This window comes from Leuciscus leuciscus (assembly GCF_965113295.1).
Source record: "Leuciscus leuciscus genome assembly, chromosome: 18".
Classification (NCBI taxonomy): Eukaryota; Metazoa; Chordata; class Actinopteri; order Cypriniformes; family Leuciscidae; genus Leuciscus; species Leuciscus leuciscus.
Genome location: NC_138742.1, coordinates 20,799,300 through 20,819,947, shown reverse-complemented (window position 1 = coordinate 20,819,947; position 20,648 = coordinate 20,799,300). Strand labels below are relative to the sequence as shown.

The 20,648-nt window shown below is 36.4% G+C and overlaps 1 protein-coding gene across 6 annotated transcripts in view; it reads left to right on the top strand.

The window, feature by feature from the left end:
- The window catches only part of slco4a1 (solute carrier organic anion transporter family, member 4A1), a 35,849-nt gene extending 18,837 nt beyond the window's left edge, over positions 1-17,012 (top strand). For 5 of the 6 annotated variants that reach the window (XM_082145436.1, XM_082145440.1, XM_082145439.1 and 2 more), the window contains 11 exons: positions 4,371-4,935; positions 6,031-6,403; positions 7,719-7,809; positions 8,311-8,432; positions 8,526-8,637; positions 9,949-10,103; positions 10,216-10,468; positions 12,582-12,744; positions 13,078-13,253; positions 13,929-14,142; positions 15,117-17,012. In XM_082145436.1, the coding sequence (XP_082001562.1) occupies positions 4,528-4,935; positions 6,031-6,403; positions 7,719-7,809; positions 8,311-8,432; positions 8,526-8,637; positions 9,949-10,103; positions 10,216-10,468; positions 12,582-12,744; positions 13,078-13,253; positions 13,929-14,142; positions 15,117-15,296 (2,247 nt within the window). In that variant the 5' untranslated portion in view covers positions 4,371-4,527 and the 3' untranslated portion in view covers positions 15,297-17,012. Of the gene's footprint in view, positions 1-47; positions 745-4,370; positions 4,936-6,030; positions 6,404-7,718; positions 7,810-8,310; positions 8,433-8,525; positions 8,638-9,948; positions 10,104-10,215; positions 10,469-12,581; positions 12,745-13,077; positions 13,254-13,928; positions 14,143-15,116 lie in introns of all 6 variants that reach the window. The other variant, XM_082145437.1, reaches the window with a different exon arrangement.
- Positions 17,013-20,648: the final 3,636 nt, after the last annotated feature.

Genomic DNA, 20,648 nt, shown 5'->3' with positions numbered 1-20,648 from the left:
ACTACAACACGAAAATGGCATTTATCAAATGTATCCACTTGGGAGAGCATTTTCAAAAAGATCAGTCTTTGTTGACCAAAATGCCTTCTCAATGTGGACAGAAGGCCAAAACGAAGAGAAAAACATGCGTTTTCAAATGAAAACGTGTTAGTGTGGACAAGGCCTTATATGAAGAGCTTGTACAGTTAACAAACTCTGATTTCATCTCATTGCATCAGTAATTGTAATGGCTCTCTATATGTGGAGAGTGTTATTGGAAAAAAAAACTGAATGTGTCAAGGCTGTTAGCTTTCCCATTCACCTATACTGTATTCTCGGCTGGCACAGGACTCATGGACACTCAGTTCCACATCCTGGTTGTGTGTGTGTTTTTTTTTTTTTACATAAGACAAATTATTATATTTGTGGTAGGGTACAGTGTTAGCAGAGCAAGTACAAATTTGTCCGGGCCTACTGGTCCTGATCTTTGGCCGTGCTGGACAAACACATTCATGCAGTGTGAGTGAATTGTAATGAGTTAAGACGAGACATCTGTGATGCATGAGGTGCTGATCATCATTCCAGGTAGATACAGTGGACAGGACTGTGTCAGTGCTGCTTGAGTCATAGATGTGAAGGAGTGAGAGGCTGGAGTAACGCCCATTTGGGACTGTCTTGCTTGTTCCTTGTTCTCTTCTCTTTTCTTCTTTCGTGCACAATCAAACCCTCAGACCCTTTTAGACCAATGAAGTGTGAGGCACAGAGGTAGGCAAAGTGACTTTTTTGTTATTATTTCAGTGTGACAATTGTAATGCAGTTCTGGGCTGTAATATGTGATTCATTTGTGAACAAATCTCATGTTTTTTTTAACATTCAGGTCATGAGTTTTATTTCCAGGGAATGCAGGTACTGATAAAACTTTATTGCTCTGGAACATACTTTAGATAAAAGTGTCCGCCAAGTTTGCATTTCTCTCTCTCTTTGTGCACGGATGCAGTTCTATTGACTAGAGTGATCTTTGTTCTATCATTTTACAATGTCATTGCTTGAACACAAAGCTGCAGGAATGTTATTATTTAAAATCTGAATCTGAGTAAACTGGCCAGGTTCATTTGCACTTACAGGAACTTTTTATTCAATGCATTGTTCACATTATCTAGGCAAAACTAAAATGTTAATATATTACAATATTACATTACAATATAACATTTTATTTATACCTGTTGTATTATAATAATACAATGAAATACAACGTCTAAAATGGAATGCTGCGTACATATACTATAACCAACACACAGGCAGGTCTAGATCTAAATTTGACTATAATGTGGAATGAAATACATTGTAAAATAATATATACTTGCATAGTAGTGTGTGTTTGCTTGAATTTAAAGTATTTTAAGAAACAGGCTGAGATTATTAACTTAAATTGAGCTTAGGGTTAAAGACAAAGAAGACTGAAAATCTCTTAATGGTTTTACGCAGGTAAAACTTGCCTAAAATAGCACACCTTACGTTTGTACGCCTGCACTTTTTAATGACACCGTTGCATTCTCAGCGTCATTTCTTTTGTTAACACTTGAGCCAAGGATAAGGATAATGATTTTGAGTTGGTGTAATTAGATCTTTTTTTCCTTCTAATTCTTTAATTTGAACTTTTAAGTCTGGCTCTTAAAGACAATAAGGGCAAATTTGAGCTTGTGGTGTCCTTCCACATATTCTATTACATGTAAAGTGTTTGTATCATATATATGCATGATTCTCAGATTTGAAAAATGCTATCTTTTGCAAGCAAATGACTGCTGTCCAGCCTTTTTTCCCTCTCATTTGCACAAAGCTGAGGATTTAGACTCTTTAGAACAACTTAGGTTAGGTGTCCATAATTCCACAATCCCTTCTGTGAATGTGCAGCTCTGCTGTATTAAAGAATAAACTGAAAATGCCCAATCATATGAATATTTGGTACGGCTCTTTTGGTTTGGCATGCATGTCTACCCAGTGAATGCAGCACACGTGTACCACTGCATGCGTAGAATGTAATTTTAACGTAATTTCCCCCCATGGGACAATACAGTTTATAGATTTTCTTTAATGTTGCGAATGCATCTGAAAAATAATGAAGGACGCAGAGTTAGCTGCTGTGAGAAAATTGCAGCTAAGCGGAACAAATGTATTTGTAAGCATACAGGTTAATGCATTTGAGACATGTTTTCTTCAGCGCATAACTTGCGCCTTTCAGTTGCATCCTTATCTGTAAACAAACAAAACAAAAACATTGATGTGTCCACAAATACCTCGTTTACAAATAGACACAAAAAAGATTGATATTCAATATAATACAATGTCAAATATCTCTATTTTCCAGAGAAACGAAATTAGATCAGTTAACCTCAAAACTGTTTTGACTAAATCCCACAAATATTGATATTCAGCTGAAATGACACAATAAAAAATAGTGCTGAGGTGAGATTTTGTGCCATATATGGTCAGGAGAAAACAATTAAGGTGTGTGTGGGGGGTGGGAGGGGTCATCTTGTTACCTATGTTACCCTAATGTGGTTACAAGGTGTGTATAATTTTAACTACGTTATTAAATAACTCCACTAACAGTAGCTGCTGTTCAGTTTGCATACTGTTGCTCTCCTTCTGCTCTCTTCTGAACTCTTTCTTCTCTTCATTATAGCTCCTGGTGAAGGGTTGCCAGATATCACAAAAAAAGGCTAAACAAACCGCTTAATATCACTGTTTTGCTCTATGTATTTTGGGACTCTTAGTTTGAAGTTCTTTCTGTTCTGTTTTGCCTAGTTTCTCTTTTCCTGTTTAGGTCCTGTTTTCTTGGTTGTCATAGTTATTCATTGTTTAATTGATTAGAGTCTCACCTGTCCCTTATTGCTACTGTGTATTTAAACCCTCAGTTGTCTTCTGTTCTTTGTATTGTGTTAACATTTCGTGTTGGTATGTATCTTTGTTTGGCTCCTAGTGTTTATTAAATGTTATTTCATTGTTTGTCTGTGTCAAGCCTCATTGTTGTGGATAATCAAGGCAGGTCGGTGTAACGCTTAAAAATGCAATATAATAAACAGACATGGCAAAACTGTACCGGGGAACAAATCTAAACAATATCGCTAGTATTACCAATTTCCTGAAAAAATAAAAGGCAGGAAATGTAATTATTATGAATAAAATAGTTCAATATAAAATATTCAGATATTATAAGTTGACTGAAAAATAATCAATCAACAACTTTAAAGTTGAATTGCACCTATGAGTTGTATTTTATATCAATCAATTTGGGGCACAGGTTTTCTTATATATAAGGAGGGGGCTTCAAGGAGAATAAATTAAACAATCGAAATTTTTCAAAACAGAAATTCGATATTTTATCGAATTGTGACGCTAAGAAACAATTTTTAATCAATTCGTGCCCCCAAAAACTTTTTTTTTTTTTTTTATCAAATGGTGGCCCCAAGAATCAATTTTTATTGAATCATGATCACAAGAATAAATTTTTATCGAATTGTGACCCCAAGAAACGATTTTTAATCGAATTGTGAGCCCAAGAATCGATTTTCCTGTGGTAAATGTAACGTTATGTGACACAGCTATTGGTGACAAGCTGTTTTAAGGATGTAGCTCAGCTGAAACACTGTACAGCGATTACATGAGACATGATAGGCTACATTTCAGTAAGTTGTACTGTATCTTTCAGCATACCTAATGTTCATTCAGGTTTGTTTCGTGAACTGGTAGTAAAGAGGAAGAGATGATCGGTTTACGTGCTGCTTGAACTGAGGCGTTCTGTCACGCCACATTATAGAGATACAAAACGGCATTTTTATTAATTTTTTTATCATACAATTGACAGAATTTGAGACTTCATATCAAAAGTAACATGCTCTATCTTGTGTCATCTTTGATCCGCAAAGTTTTTTCACTGCGTGAGAATATGGATGTGGTGCATATGTGGTGTTTGCGTGGTCAATTGCGTGGGTCTCACGCTGAAGGCTTTACTTTACTTCTCTAGTTTGCATAGTTCTACTCAGCTCAGGTCTGGATTAGGAATATTAAAAAACTCCTAACGGTCCTGTGGGCTACTGTAGGTCATTGCACTCTGAAGAAGGTGAAGGAAAGGTTCTGCCAAAAAACAGGAGTGCAGTGTGAGTCTGGCGTGCTTGGTGTTTGTCCCCAAAAGAGTGTTTTGTGGAACAAGGATGGCATGCAGAACTAATCCCAGCTCATTAGAGTTTTTTGGGGTCCGTTTGGACATCACAGTTCACTTCACTGAATAAAGAGAAAAGTCTTTAATTTTTTAACAAGTTGATGATTTACTGAGAATTTACTGAAGTTGGCTACAAACTTATTGAGTGTCTCTTTCTCCCTCTTCTTTGCAGAATTAAGTTTTCCAAGATCTGTATGACTTCACTTTAAACTCTAAGAAACTCTGTAAAGGGATTATTGTCCGCATAGAACAGAAACAGTGTTTCCTGTGGAAAAGTTTTGTTTTCTTATTCTTCACAAAGTCTGTCACAGCGCCCCCTTTTTGGGGCCATGCCCCACCTGTTAAACAATGACACTTCCTTCAGCTCCAAGCAAGAGCTTTTGGTCCTACATGACAGTCCACTGGGACCCGGTCCAGACAATCCTAGCCCCGTGGAGTCCCAGGACTCTGTGCCTGGCAGCCCATCTGGAGATGCACTCACTGTGTTCCACAATACAGGCAAACTGGGGCTTGAGCTCACAGAGCCACCCATTGGGCTGAAGTTTGTCCCAACGGTCTCCGAGAATCTGTGTGGATGGGGAACACTGAGCCCACGGTGTATCCAGACCTTCAACACCCCACGCTGGTTTCTCTTCTTCCTCTGTGTGGCCTCCTTCCTCCAGGGCATGATCATCAACGGCTTCATCAACACCGTCATCACCTCCATCGAGAGACGTTTTGATCTGCGCAGCTACCAGGTCAATTTGTTTGTAAATATAAATGTCAAGTTAGTGTGGCATAAAATATTGGTACCATATTGCTTATATGCATTATATATGTTATAATGCATATAAGGTTATATGCATGAGATTTTTAAATGTATTAGTATCGATTGATGTTGAATATTTATCAACTATGAAATGTCACTGTTCTCTTGGCCATTCACTGTTTTAAAGGATGTTCAGTCAGCATTTTAAAATATTGATTTGACACCCAACACTTTTGTATAGTACTTTCTAGATGAAAAACATTGCTTAACCTTAGGTCAAATCCCAATTTCAGACTTATACTAATTGTGCTAATGATGATAAAGTGAACTACCGTTCAAAAGTTTGGGGTTTGTAATTTGTAAAAAAAAAAAATAATAATAATTTTTAAGCATTTATTTGATCAAAAATATACAGTAAAAACAGTAATATTGTGAAACATTATTACAATTTAAAATAACTGGCAACTGGTTTCTATTTTAATCTATTTTAAAATAGAATGTATTCCTGTAATGAAAGCTGAATTGTCAGCATCATTACTCCAGTCTTCAGGGTCACATGATCCTTCAGAAATCATTCTAATATGATGATTTGGTGCTCAAGAAACATTATCATCATATTTGAAAACAGTTGTGGTGCTTAATATTTTTGTGGAAACAGTGTAACATTTATTTAAGAATTATTTAATGAATAGAACGTTCAAAAGAACAGTATTTACTGTCATTTTTTATCAATTTAGTGCATTCTTGCTTTATTTTTTTCCCCCTTTTTATATATTTTTTATATACATTACAAACCCCAAACTTTTGAAATGTAACGTATGTATTCTTAAAATTTCATTCTAAATCATAGAAGTATTGCAAACCAATCATCTTGTATGTCGCAATGGGTTGTAGGTGATAATAGTCGAAAAGTATGCATGGCCCAAAAGACACGTTGTGGAATAGATTGTATTCAAATTGTGATTCAGCCTTGGTATCCATTGCTAGTTTGAAAGTGTACATCGCAGCATTATTAACACAATGTGTTATTTGTTTGTTTTTGTTTGTTTGTTATTTGTTATTGTTGTTTGTTTTGCCATTACAGGCGGGACTCATTGCGAGCTCCTACGACATTGCTGCTTGTGTGTGCCTGACATTCGTGAGCTACTTTGGTGGTACGGGTCATAAGCCTCGATGGCTGGGCTGGGGTGTGCTCATCATGGCACTGGGGTCTCTGGTCTTTGCCCTGCCCCATTTCACCACACCACCCTATGAGGTGAAAGTACCACAGCGCATGGGATTGTGCTCGGCCAATCACACAGAGGCATGTGTCGGTGAGGAAGGTGGGCTGTCAGCGTACCGCTACGTCTTTATGCTGGGCCAGTTTCTTCATGGGGTCGGTGCAACCCCTTTGTACACCCTCGGGGTCACCTACCTAGATGAGAATGTCAAGTCAAACTACGCACCTGTATACATTGGTGAGTGTGATGATGCCATGAAAAACATAAAACATATACTGTATACAGACTGATATTAGATATTTTATTCTGTTTGCCCATTTCCCCTATTTTGAAAATTAGATTACATTTTTCTGTCATCTAAAATTAACTTATAACAAAATATTAAAACACTAATTTAATAACACTGTTAAATGAAATCTAGCAATTCTTCAAAGGAATATACATTTTTCCTACGGTACATTGCGTAAATTTTTCTCATTTATTTAGAAAGAATAGTGCAGCATTTTATTACTGTATGGCCCTATATATTGTTATATGATTCAAATGAAATTTGGGGAAATTTGGATTAAAAGTAGGTCTGTACAATTAATCAAAAAAAGAACCCTATAAAGAAATTATGACAAATATATTACTATCGTTTTGTAAAATATACTTAAAGTTATAAAAAAAAGAAAATATTTATTAAAATATTTAAGAAAAGTCACACAATCAACAGAATTTACAAAATTACAGAATACCGTGAATGTGAAATGTTTAGTTGTACTTGTTACTAAAATTTTAGATGATAAATTAGGAAAAAATTAAATAGTGTTTGGGACAAACACTGTAAAACAAATTTCATAGGGCACCATTTTTTTTTTTTTTATACAATTATTAATTCAGTTGATTAGACATGCTTTTTGATTATTAAAATTAAATAAAAGTATTAAAGCGGAATCCAGAGATTCAGAAAATTTACAATGGAAATCAGAATTTGGAAAAACACAGAATTTATTCACATGTAATAAAGATTTCTCAGGGTTCTAATATTGGTGCATGACTGCATGCCCATTAATTGATTGGACATGATTTCATCAGAGGGTGTGTGTAAATGTGTAGCTAAATGTATTCAAGCACTCAGAATCCATATTCTTTAAAAAAAGAAAAACAACACCAAAAAATCAATTGTCTTATAGTTTACATGGAAAAACACTCAAAAATTCATATTTGCCCTCAATGAACCCTGTCATTTTGTCTAACTCAGGCTTTGACACACCTACTCACTTTTCTTTTGTCGTTATCAGTGAGCCCCACTAGTTTCCACCTCAGACATAAATAAAACCTCATTCCATTGTTTTTCTCCCCACCGTCCACTTATCAAAGGCCTTTGCATTGAGGACAATCGCTACCCTGCTTGCCCCCCACTCCAGACATAGGCACCGGAACTTTCAAACTGCATCTTACTGTACCTTTGAATCAGTGTGAAGTCTGTGAACTCAGACCAGCTTTTATATGACTCAAGGGGCAATGGAGAGAGCCACAAAGACTTGATGTGCTGCTTTTGTTTTCTCAGGGATCTTCTACACAGCCGCCATTGTAGGACCTGCGGCCGGATACTTGCTGGGTGGATTCTTTCTCAACATTTACACAGAGATCGACCAAACGTAAGTGGCTAAGTAGTAGTTCACCCAGAAAAGAAATTCATAATTTACTCATCCTCATGACTTTCTTGTAGGAAAAAAAAAAGGCTGTTAATTTTCATGCCATGGCTGATAACTGTTCAATATTAAAACTGTATACTATTTTGTCTAAATAAATGTAAAATAAAAAGCTAAAAACTAAAATCAATCATTGTAAATGCTACAAATGAATTTAGGCATCACAAATGTATAATGTACATGTGTAGTGTATGAAAATTGGATATTCATTTGGAAATTTGGGGGGGAAAAAAGATTTTAAGATGCAAGATTATATAGCCAAGCAAAAAAACATTTTTAGTGAGGGTTAAATTTACATTTCTTCAACAGACTAGGATTGATTTGGATCTTATGACTTCCATGATGCAGAATTCAAACTGAAATCTTGCATGAAAAAACAAACATATTTTTCTACAGTCTTATTAGCAGTAAAACTTTCCAATGCTAAAATCTCTCTCTTTCCCTCAGGACAGAGCTGACTCCTGAAAACCCACTGTGGGTGGGAGCTTGGTGGATTGGTTTCCTGGCAGGAGGAGCAGCAGCTCTGGTTATCGCTCTGCCTATACTGGGTTACCCACGCCAGCTACCAGGTGCTACCCATAAGCGCAGAAGTCAAGTGACTGTACAGTACAGTGCAGTATAGTATTAGTGTGAATAACTGTCTCACTTTCTTTATCTTGCAGGCTCTCAGAGATATGTGGCCATGCGTGTCTCAGAGGCCCACCAGCTGAAGGATGGCAGTCAGGTCACTGCATCTGATCCTCAGTTTGGAAAAACAGTAAAGGACATGCCCAGGTATGAACACATGACAGGAGAGAGAAAGTGAACTAAAAAGTGGTTTCCCTGCTGTACCATAACAGATTTTATCACCTTTTAACATAAGTGTACAGCCATGTTTATATTTAGAAACTTGGTTGATGGGAAGGAGCTGAGGCTGTAGTTTTCTAGTTTGCCGAGTTCAGCGAATTCAGATGGGCAATGGGTCCCTAGATAATTTTCTTGAGATTGAGGATTAGCACTTTTTCAAATTAGCACTTTTCACTGTCACTTTACTCTTAAAGAGTCAACAAACTGCCACATACAAGTTATTGGGTTGTCGTTTCTCACTTGGTGTGCTAGTTTTTATTTGGCCACAAGTTTCCACTAGATATCACTAAAACCTCCTTCAGTTGTTATCCTGTCCTCCATTCAGTTTTCAAAGGCCATTGAAAGACAAATGCTGCATTTCACCTATGAGTCTTTTGAAAGAAATACAAGACAAAAGCACAAATCAATGCTATAAATTGATGCTGTTGTATGTTATCCATAAATGGTACTCCACAGAATTTAAATAATTTGTATTCGCTACACTATCTAGTAGCACTATCTAGTGGATTTTGTTTTTAAAGCGCTCAAGTCATTTGCACATACGCCACACTGTCCATGCGATCACAAAAAATTGGGCTGCACACAATAAGTCCGTAGACCCTCCTGATGACAAAAATTGCGTCACGCAGACGGCTGAGGTATACTTTGGGCTTGAATGAAAACAAGGTTTTAGAAAATACCGCTCCACGGAAACGGCATTGGTAAAAGTTTCAAACGACATACTATTGACAGTTGATTTCAGCAAGTGTACTGTGTTAGTGGAGTGCAGCATTTTACACATTTGACTATGCTGTTCTTATCCCATGTTTGGAGCATTGTGTGGGCATTCAGGGGCATTTCAGTCTTATTTAAAAAGTAAAAAATGTGAGTACTGGTGAATTCTCTTTGGGTGCAGCTCCTCTCACTTGTGGTGTCCCTCAAGGCTCCGTTCTTGGTCTGATTTTATTCTCCTTGTGTGAGCTTCCTTTAGGGTCTATATTTGAAGAAACACAGTATCTCTTTGCAATGTTTCAATGACACTCAAACCTCTCTGTCCCTGGGATCCAACAAGAGGGATTTGAATATTCTTTTGGCTCGTCTTGCTGATGTCCACTTGTGTCATGTTTCTCTCCCATTCCCCCTTGCTCTACCTATAAAATCCATCTATAAAAAGTAGAGAGCATCGTAACACCATGGTAACTGTGACAACTGAATGAGTAGAGGAGTAATTTTTCTCTCTCCCTCTTTTTTTTTCTATAGGTCAATTCTGCTTCTTTTAAAAAACCCTACCTTCATCTTTTTGTGTCTTGCTGGTGCCACAGAGGCCACTCTCATAGCTGGGATGTCCACGTTTGGCCCCAAATTTCTGGAGTCTCAGTTTAGTCTGAGTGCTTCAGAGGCAGCAACCTGGTTTGGTAAAAATCACAATTAAACGCAATGCCAAACCCTCTTGCTCAAATTACTCTTAGAATATAACAAACAACTACATACATTGAGTTGTTTTTAACTCCCATCTTCTCATTCCAGGGTACATGGTGGTACCAGCTGGTGGAGGTGGCACCTTCCTGGGCGGCTTCATTGTAAAGAAGCTGAACCTTCGTTGCCGTGGGATCATCCGTTTCTGCATGCTGTGTGCAGTGGTCAGCCTAATGGCTATCTTCATATTTTTGGTACACTGTCCTAATGTGCCCATGGCAGGAGTAACTACCCCATACTACAGCAACTTCACACACAGCAACTACAGCGCCCTCTACCTGCAGACAGAAATCCACAAAAGCAGGTACTGAACACTTTGAACTCATTACAGATCTGCAAACAATATAAACTGCAATAAAAAACGTAATATTTGTATTTATTACAGCATGAGATCAAAACCATACCTCATCAGTTTGAGATTGTTTTAAAATAAATGCATCAACAAAATTAACTACTTCATGCTAATTTAGCACATTTATTATTTAATGAAAAAATGCACCGTCCCGTTTCCCATTAGTCTTGCTTTCCTGACTGTGCTGTGGTCTACTGTCCCATAAAGTGAAGAGGGGAAAATTAAATTAATTAATTGATGTGAATATACATCTTTGTTTTTGAATAAACATATGTTTTTTCTTCTCCCTCAATACTGGGAAATGCTATAGAGACTTACTTTTTCCCATCAGGAGGTTTTTGTCATGATTTATTCAGTTTTTATCAATAAAGATAAAGGGGCTTGACAGATATGTTATTATTGATTTGATGAGTCAAGTCTGGAAATGTCAGATTAATAATACAATACAAAAAAAGAAAAAGATGATCTTAGTAAAGAAAAACACAAAAGAGTTACGTCTCTATGATATTAATAATGACACTTTTTTATTTTTTTTTTATTAATTCAACTTTTAGTTACCTATAGGTAGGGCTGCATGAAGAATCATATTTAAATCGTTATCACGATTTCTGCTTCTCTAGATTAATTAAGAATAATCATCTGCGCTATTTGCCCCGCTGGTTATATATATATATATATATATATATATATATATATATATATATATATATATATCCTGAAGACGTTTCATTTGACATTTGTGTTATCTTGCATTGGCAACAAAGCTTAAAGGTGCAGTATGCGATTTTTCTAAATCATTGTTGAACACTGTTGATATTTGAAATCAACCCAAACAAACACACCCCTCCTTTCATTGCTCTGCCCCCCAAATTGCTCCCTCAAATGCATGAACACGCAATGCAAGAGTTTCTCTTTTATCATAGCAAAAGCAAAGAAAAATAAAGAGAAGATGTCAAACGAACGATAAGGAAGCACAAAAGATGAACATACAGTACACAAGAGTATATACAAGCAAGAGTCCGTTGTTAGTCTCCAGGTGCACACACTCAAAACCAATGTTTCTCACGTATGGAGCAGAAACAACGCAACCTCTGTGTCCGATTTCAGGCCTTCCCATTTCGGTTTCTTCAGTGCTGGAAAGATTTTTTAATATTAACGTGGGTCCTAAAGCTCTTGCCTGACCATATCCCCTTCCATTTACATTGATATTCCTCTTATCTTTTCTATTTTGTAATGTCTCTCAGCCATCTCTCTTTTCTTCAAATCTCCCTCTTGCTCATCTCTCTCTCTTCTCCCATCATTAGTGGACACGCCCCCTACTGCTGATTGGCTACAAGGTTGTTGTTGTGCATGGTCCGAGCATTTTTCAAAAAACGCTTACTACACCTTTAAAGACTTTAGATATACCAAGACTTTGCACTTGTATTACTATGAATGAGAGAGAGTGCAACGTGCAATATGGCGGCATAAGTCCCTCCTTCTAAAATAGCCAATATTTTGCTCAAATTAAAGTGCATGGTCGACCAAGAAATATACATGGTCGTTACATGGTCATTTGCGGTGTTTGCTGTGACTAAATCTGGATCAAACCTCAATGATTAACTGTAATAAATCAATGAATAATCAAACAGTTTTTATTAGGAATTTCACTGGATTAGCTTTTAAGAGAAGCTTCTTGTTGTACTAGTTTTTATAATGTACAGTAAAGAGTGTGTTAATTTATTGGCCAACAGGGAACTATATGAGGTACTATGCCGGTTGACATTTTCTTGATTTGTGCTAATGTAAAAGTGCAATAATCTTCTAAATTTCTAAAATGACAATATTCATGATTATAATTTTTAGCACAATAATCATGATTGTCAGTTTTACTATTATCATGCAGCCCTGCCTGTAGGTATTAACCTTTTCAATCAAGTCTGATATGCCGGGTGAGTGATTTATTACACAGATAATGGTCTAAATTAATATCCAGAGCAGGAAAGAGGGGATTGACTGACAGTGTTTTATTGATTGGTTGAGGTGAAACAAAATTTATAACTAAACATTTTCTCTCTCCCTTCAGCTTCTCAGATCTGGGCAATCTGACCGTAAGCTGTAACATTGGATGTCACTGTGTTGAGGAGTTGTTTAACCCTGTGTGTGGTGCGAATGGAGTGATGTATTTCTCTCCCTGCCACGCCGGCTGCAGCTCCCTCAACCACACGAACAGCCCCAGAGGCAGACAGGTACACTAACACTCTCTCAGTGCCACGTACATGCATTTAACAACACGTTCAGTCAATTAACTCGACATAACTGCATACATTTTGTAAGGTAACTTAATTAAAGGGGTCTTATCCTCCCAAATATGACCTTGTACTATGAAGGAATACTGTAAGTTTCAGAACGTAACACTAAACTGAAGTGTTAAAACTAAGATGCAAAAATGTTTTTGACTCTTAGATAAAAATTAGTCACGATAACTAGATTTGGCATAAAAATGTTTACACTCTCAGAATAAAAATAATTGTTATTCTTGATTATGAATTTTTCATGTTGGTGTGTTTACACATTTATAGGTGTTCTCTGGCTGCAGCTGTGTGGTAGGGAATATATCATGGGGAGAACAAGGTTTTGCTGAAGAAGGGAGGTGTGTGTCATCCTGCAATCACATGCCAGCCTTCCTCACCTTCCTCTTCGTCGTCATCTTCTTCACTTTCCTCTGCAGCATCCCTGCACTTACTGCCACACTCAGGTATGACACTGCATATACACCATTCAAACGTTTGGGGTCAATACGATTTTTTGTTCGAAAAACTTTTATTAAGCAAGGATACCTTAAATGTTAAAGAATATTTCAATTTAAAATAAATGCTGTTATTTTGAACTTTCTGTTCATCAAAGAATCCAGAAAAAATATATCACGGCTTCCACAAAAATATGAAGCTGCACAACTGTTTTCAACATTGATAACAGTAAATGTTTCTTGAGCATCAAATCATCATATTAGAATGATTTCTGAAGGATCATAATGTGATGATGCTGAAAATTCAGCTTTGCATCACAGGAATAAATGTAATAATATTTCACAATATTACTGTTTTTACTTTATTTGTATCAAATAAATGCCACCTTGGTGAGCATAAGAGACTTTAAAATAAAATAAAACATTCTATTGGCTTTTCAATGGTAGTTTAGACTAAAAATGCAAAATAAACGTAATGTCATGTGACCAAAATGCAGCATACTACTGTTTCAAATGTATTGTGCAATAATGCCTACTCTTTCACTTTACATTTGGAAAAAATCATTATAAGTAAATGCTAGTAAGTAGTAAGCTAGTTTTTCATTCCAAATAGACAGTAGGATCTCTAATGGCATACATTAAAATGCAGATGTTTGTCATTAATGTAACTGTCGTCTCCTGCAGGTGTGTTCCTGACAGTCAGAGATCGTTTGGGCTTGGGATCCAGTGGATCGTAGTAAGGACTCTCGGTGGGATCCCAGGCCCCATAGCGTTCGGCTCAGTGATTGACATCTCCTGTCTGCTGTGGGAGGAGCAGTGTGGGGAATACGGCTCCTGTTATCTATACCACAACTCAGCCATGAGCCAGTACTCGCTCATTGCAGGCATCATCTACAAGGTAGAGAAAAACACTTGAAAATATGTGGAAATTATGAAAATAAGGTTCCCTGAGAAACCAATACTGACTCATTCCATATTAAATACACTTTAGCTTGTATGAAACTCTTAAAACTGACTTTTCAGTGGTACATTGATGAGACAAATAGATTGTTGGTCCCCACTTGATGGTGTTATACTTTAGCTTTTACAAAACTCTTTGTCTCATCAATGTACTACCAGAGGCCAATTAGTCTGACACCACAAGTAAAAATGCTTACATTTAGCATTTTTCTAATTTAATACAAATGTTTTTGAATCGTTACAAATTATATTATCAGCTTAACAATTTGAGAGAAAGGTTGAATTGAAAAATTAACAAATGCCATAATGTCTTAATATTTGTCGCCATTTTTGTGACATAGAAGTGATCTAGAAACAAAATCTTTAAAAAAAAATTTTTTATAAACTATATATGCAGTAAACTACTGTTGGTCGGTAAGAATTTTAAATGTTTTTGAAAGAAGTGTCTCATTTATTTAATAAAGAAAATACAGTTTATTCCTATCATGTCAAAGCTGAATTTTCATTATCATTACTCCAGTCTTCAATGTCACGTGATCCTTCAGAAATCATTCTAATATGCTGATTTGCTGCTCAAGAAACATTTTTGATTATTATCAATGTTGTAAACAGATGTGCTGCTTCATATTTTGTGGAAAACGAGTTAATTTTTTTCAGGATTCTTTGCTGCATAGAAAGTTCAAAAGAACAGCATTTATTTGAAATATAAATCTTTGTATAATTTTAAATTATACTGTCACATAAATATTTTTATTTTCGCGTTTAAATCCGATTTTTAATCCCAAATTTTTAATGCAGCCTCCCCATTGAAGCCTATTGTTTATAATCAATAGCCGTTCACATCAATCGCAGAAACCTTTTCAAATGAACCTAAGGGCAATCTAATCTAAACTCTATCTCTCTTTTTCTCAGGTTTTAGGCACTTTTTTCTTCTTGCTGGCCAGCATGCTCTACCAGCCGCCCCCCGAGTCTCCCCAGAGCAGCTGTGAGAGCACAGATGTGGGAGGGCATGACAGTGGGGGGAAGAACAGAGACCTGCCAATCAAAGACATCCCCCCTGAGATCATCTCCAATCCGCATGCCAAATTATGACCTCAGTCGAGTCTACAAAAAGCACCTCACCTCAAATTGTGTGTGTATGCTTCTGTGTGTGTGTATAAGGTCAACAACATCACTGTTCACTGTGCCCCGTCCCTCCGGGAGTACATTGTTCCCAACATTCATCTATGATATGTTCTCATATACTCTCATTGCCCACCAGCCTAAAACTCCTGAGAACTGAAAGCATCTATGTCACAATGAATGACCAAAGGTCAGAGGTAAAATCAGAGCATACAGTATGAGTTATATAAACAGAACCCACCAAAAGCAAACATAATCTTAATTTAAGAATAGCTTATGCATATAAACTAAAATTATTTGTATAATTTAAGTATAAAAATTAGAGCCTTTTTGCAAGGAAAAAGCCATGGACAATATATGAAAGAGCACTTAATATAAATGTAACGGTAAGAGAGAATTACAGCAAATGTGGAGAAATTATGACAAAGTGTTAAGCTGTTATATTAAAGATAGCGTAAGGAAATGCTGCTCAGTTATACATAAAGAAAAACTGAGTTACAAACTGTGCCTTTAAAGTATTTTTCATAATTCAGCACAGTTAGAAAGAGATATTGCAGAAAAATTTAAAATACCCTACTCACAAACCCTTAAATCTCTCTAAATTGCACTTTAAACTAACTTCACTGATATAAATTTACATCAGAACCATTTACAGTAGTGTTATTATACCAAGTTTTGTCCTGCAGCACCATTTTACGTTCTAGATCTAGTTCTAGTCCATAGTAACGCATGTAAAACTTGTGATTCTTGTATTCATAGATTCTGAATATTTTTTACCATTTTAAAATGTGCCAAAATACTGTAGCGCAGGACAGGGAGGCTTCAAAGTGTGAGGTCACATAGAGATGCTAGTGAGAGTTGAAGGGGGAGCAGGTTTACAAAATGAACTTTTTGAATGCCATGTTGCGAAATCCCACCAGAGATGGGATATTCCTGAAAAGCACTTCACTTTGAGATTACACTAAAAAATGATTCTTGCACTGATTTTCAGGATGACATATTAAAAGACAATTTCTTGGTTGTTCATAAAGTAACAGAACAAGAAGGATTTTTTTTTTTTTTTTTTTTTTGTATGTAGGATTTTCTCCTGGTTGAACATTGAAGTACCACAAGCTGCTTAAATCCAAATATAAGAAGCATAAACTAATATCTAATTTGCTTATATCAAGTGCTATTAAAGACATCTCACCAATGATACTATATGTTGAGGTTTTTTATTTGTTATTAAATGAATTTGTAAGGATTCATGTTGTATCAGAACTCTCTAAATCTTTTTTTCTTTTTCTTTTTTTTTCTGATGTGATGGATTTTGATGGATTACATTGACTCTCTGATGGCAAACCCTGAATGACAATGATGCACTCAGAAATTTAAGATTTGCACAATGAAACTAAACATGCAACAACAAAGAGTAACATAATATTTGTATTGAATTTGTGTTGGTTCATGTGTATTTTTTATCCTAATGACTGAAAGAAATGTGTCTTGTGTCACAAAAGGAGTTTGTGAGTGGGCCTGTTTTTGTCTTCATTGATATTTATTTGACTTTCTTTTTTTTTTACCACTGTGTTTCTAATCACTTGCAATGTAATTAGTTTTGGTACTTTCTTTGTCAAGTAATTTTTAAGCTGAAGTTTCGATAAAAGTTTTGAGTAACAACCAAAAAAGCAAATTGTCATATTTTATTCCTGTCTATACCTGTATATGCACACACACATATTCTATGCAAAGTCTCATACACATTCTATGCGCAGTCTCATGCACAAATGACACAATTACAAATGACACAAATATGCTTATTTGATTAGTGAACTAGAAATCTGAAAGCGCACAATCATAACATTTCTTTGTTTTAAAAAACTCAATACAAATGCTTAAAAATCCTTTATAAAAATCTTTTTAACATTTACTCTCCCTTTCCAGTATGGAAATCATGTTTAATGGAGGCTAGCTAGTAAGAGCTGTGCATGTATGTATGATAATAAAAAATATTCACGTAGTCCAAACACAAAGGATACATTTGTAAAATGAGATGTGAAAATACAAAATGCTTAAGTATTGCGTTGCTTTTGCTCATTAAATTGAACAAACAGCAAAGATCACTTTAGAGTTTACTCACATGCGTCTGGTAATTCTGTTATGTGTTGGTGCCACTAGATGTCACTAGCTATACATTGTAAATTTGTCTCGCCAACTGAAATGACAAGAAGCCATTCTTAGAAAAAGAAAAAGAGATAGTAATAACAATAACACAAGATGTGGTTAGTTCAGCAGCATGCAACACTTTAACATTATGCTCTGAAGATATGTTCAAACGAAAGAATTTCTGCTGGAAAAGGTCATTGGGCTCTTATTTTATTAGATTAGCAAATCTGCAATTTGTCTTGATTTGAGTTGTAAAACGTAAATCAAAATGTTAAACCAAAAGATACGAATTTAGAGTGGAATATATGTTATATGGACAAACTGATTTAAAAAAATAATAATAATAATAATTATGTGGCTGAAATGGGCTTCCATAGGCTACTATTAATAGATAAAGTAAATATTTTTCTAGTGATACATATTATACAGTAATACAAAAGTATTTTTGCAGGTGATGTCAAAGGGGATAGAGAGGTTTTGTGGCAGTTGAGAAAAACGTGTTTATTATTAGCAACAGGCCAAACATTGGCTGGAAAGGCAGGGTTTGAATTGACATTCTAATGGACGAATGGAATCATGCAAGGTAACAAATCAGAAGACAGGAAATACACAACATTACTGTTAGTCATGAATTCTCCTCATTCTGTAAAATAAGATTAGTTTACCATGATTAGATAAGTTTACCATGATTAGATTTGTCTGCATCAAACAACCTCATGAATCTTAGTGCAGCTAAATCATTTCAATTCACTTTTATGATTTATTTGTATAGCGCTCTTCACAATACATATCGTTTCAAAGCAGCTTTACAGAAAATGCATGTGTCTACATTACAATTTAGAGTAATCTGTTATGGTGATTGTGTCCAAGTACACTTAGAAATCACACAGTTAGCATTTAAGGCGAAACATAATGAGCTCATTTAATCATTATTGAATTGAAGCACTTCAGAGCCCTTTGAAACTGCATTGATTTGAACTTCAACATTCTGGTTGCCATTGAAGTCCATTGTGTGTAGAATTTTATTTAAAATTATTTTCCACTGAAGAAAGAAAGACATGGACATCTTGGATGGCATTGGGGTGAGTAAATTATCAGGAAATTTTCATTTTGAGGTGAACTAATCCTTTAAGAGAGTAAGTTGCTATGGCTACTTACAGTACATACCCTGGAAGTTACAGTACCTCGTTTGAGCTTCAGTAAGAACCAATGAGATTAATTCTCGTGTTACGCAGCTCACTTGAGCTTCAGCAAGAACCAATGAGGTACATTCTCGTGTTACGCAGCACGTTTGAGCTTCAGCAAGAACCAATGAGGTTCATTCTCGTGTGTTACGCAGCACGTTTGAGCTTCCATAAAAAATAGTGATGTTTGTTCTTGCGTCTCAAGCAGGTTCGGTTGAGCTTCTGTTTATGTTCGCTGATCAATGTTTACATTTTAATGTTAAATGTTGCAATTTAAAATAACGGTTTTCTATTTCAATCTATTTTAAAATGTAATTTATTCCTGTGATGACAAATTAGAATTTTCAGCATCATTACTTCAGTTTTCAGTGTCACATGATCCTTCAGGAATCATTCTGATATGCTGATCTGCTGCTCAGGAAACATTTCTTATTATTATCAATGTTGAAAACAATTGTGGTGCTTTTTGTGGAAACTTTTTTTATTTTTTTTATTCTAAAGGTAAAAAAAACAGCGCATATGTAGCAACGTAAAAGTCTACTGCCACTTTTGATCTATTTAATGCATCCTAAGTGAATAAAAGTTACTGACTCTTAATGTTTGAACAGTAGTGTTTAGTGTGTCCATAGCATTGATATAACACAGGGAGATTCAAGAGCTAAAAGGAGATCCAGAAGAATGAGAATATACAGTGGGTACGGAAAGTATTCAGACCCCCTTACATTTTTCACTCTTTGTTATATTGCAGCCATTTGCTAAAATCATTTAAGGTCATTTTTGTCCTCATTATTGTACACACAGCACCCCATATTGACAGAAAAACACAGAATTGTTGACATTTTTGCACATTTATTAAAAAAGAAAAACTGAAATATCACATGGTCCTAAGTATTCAGACCCTTTGCTCAGTATTTAGTAGAAGCACCCTTTTGATCTAATACAGCCATGAGTCTTTTTGGGAAAGATGCAACAAGTTTTTCACATCTGGATTTGTGTATCCTCTGCCATTCCTCCTTGCAGATGCTCTCCAGTTCTGTCAGGTTGGATTGTAAACGTTGGTGGACAGCCATTTTCAGGTCTCTCCAGAGATGCTCAATTGGGTTTAAGTCAGGGCTCTGGCTGGGCCATTCAAGAACAGTCACGGAGTTGTTGTGAAGCCACTCCTTCGTTATTTTAGCTGTGTGCTTAGGGTCATTGTCTTGTTGGAAGGTGAACCTTCGGCCCAGTCTGAGGTCCAGAGCACTCTGGAGAAGGTTTTCGTCCAGGATATCCCTGTACTTGGCCGCATTCATCTTTCCCTCGATTGCAACCAGTCATCCTGTCCCTGCAGCTGAAAAACACCCCCACAGCATGATGCTTCCATCACCATGCTTCACTGTTGAGACTGTATTGGACAGGTGATGAGCAGTGCCTGGTTTTCTCCACACATACCGCTTAGAATTAAGGCCAAAAAGTTCTATCTTGGTCTCATCAGACCAGAGAATCTTATTTATCACCATCTTGGAGTCCTTCAGGTGTGCTTTCATGTGTCTTGCACTGAGGAGAGGCTTCCGTCGGGCCACTCTGCCATAAAGCCCCAACTGGTGGATGGCTGCAGTGATGGTTGACTTACTACAACTTTCTCCCATCTCCCGACTGCATCTCTGGAGCTCAGCCACAGTGATCTTTTGGTTCTTCTTTACCTCTTTCACCAAGGCTCTTCTCCCCCGATAGCTCAGTTTGGTCAGACGGCCAGCTCTAGGAAGGGTTCTGGTCGTCCAAACGTCTTCCATTTAAGGATTATGGAGGCCACTGTGCTCTTAGGAACCTTAAGTGCAGCAGAATTTTTTTTGTAACCTTGCCACAATTCTGTCTCTGAGCTCTTCAGGCAGTTCCTTTGACCTCATGATTCTCATTTGCTCTGACATGCACTGTGAGCTGTAAGGTCTTATATAGACAGGTGTGTGGCTTTCCTAATCAAGTCCAATCAGTATAACCAAACACAGCTGGACTC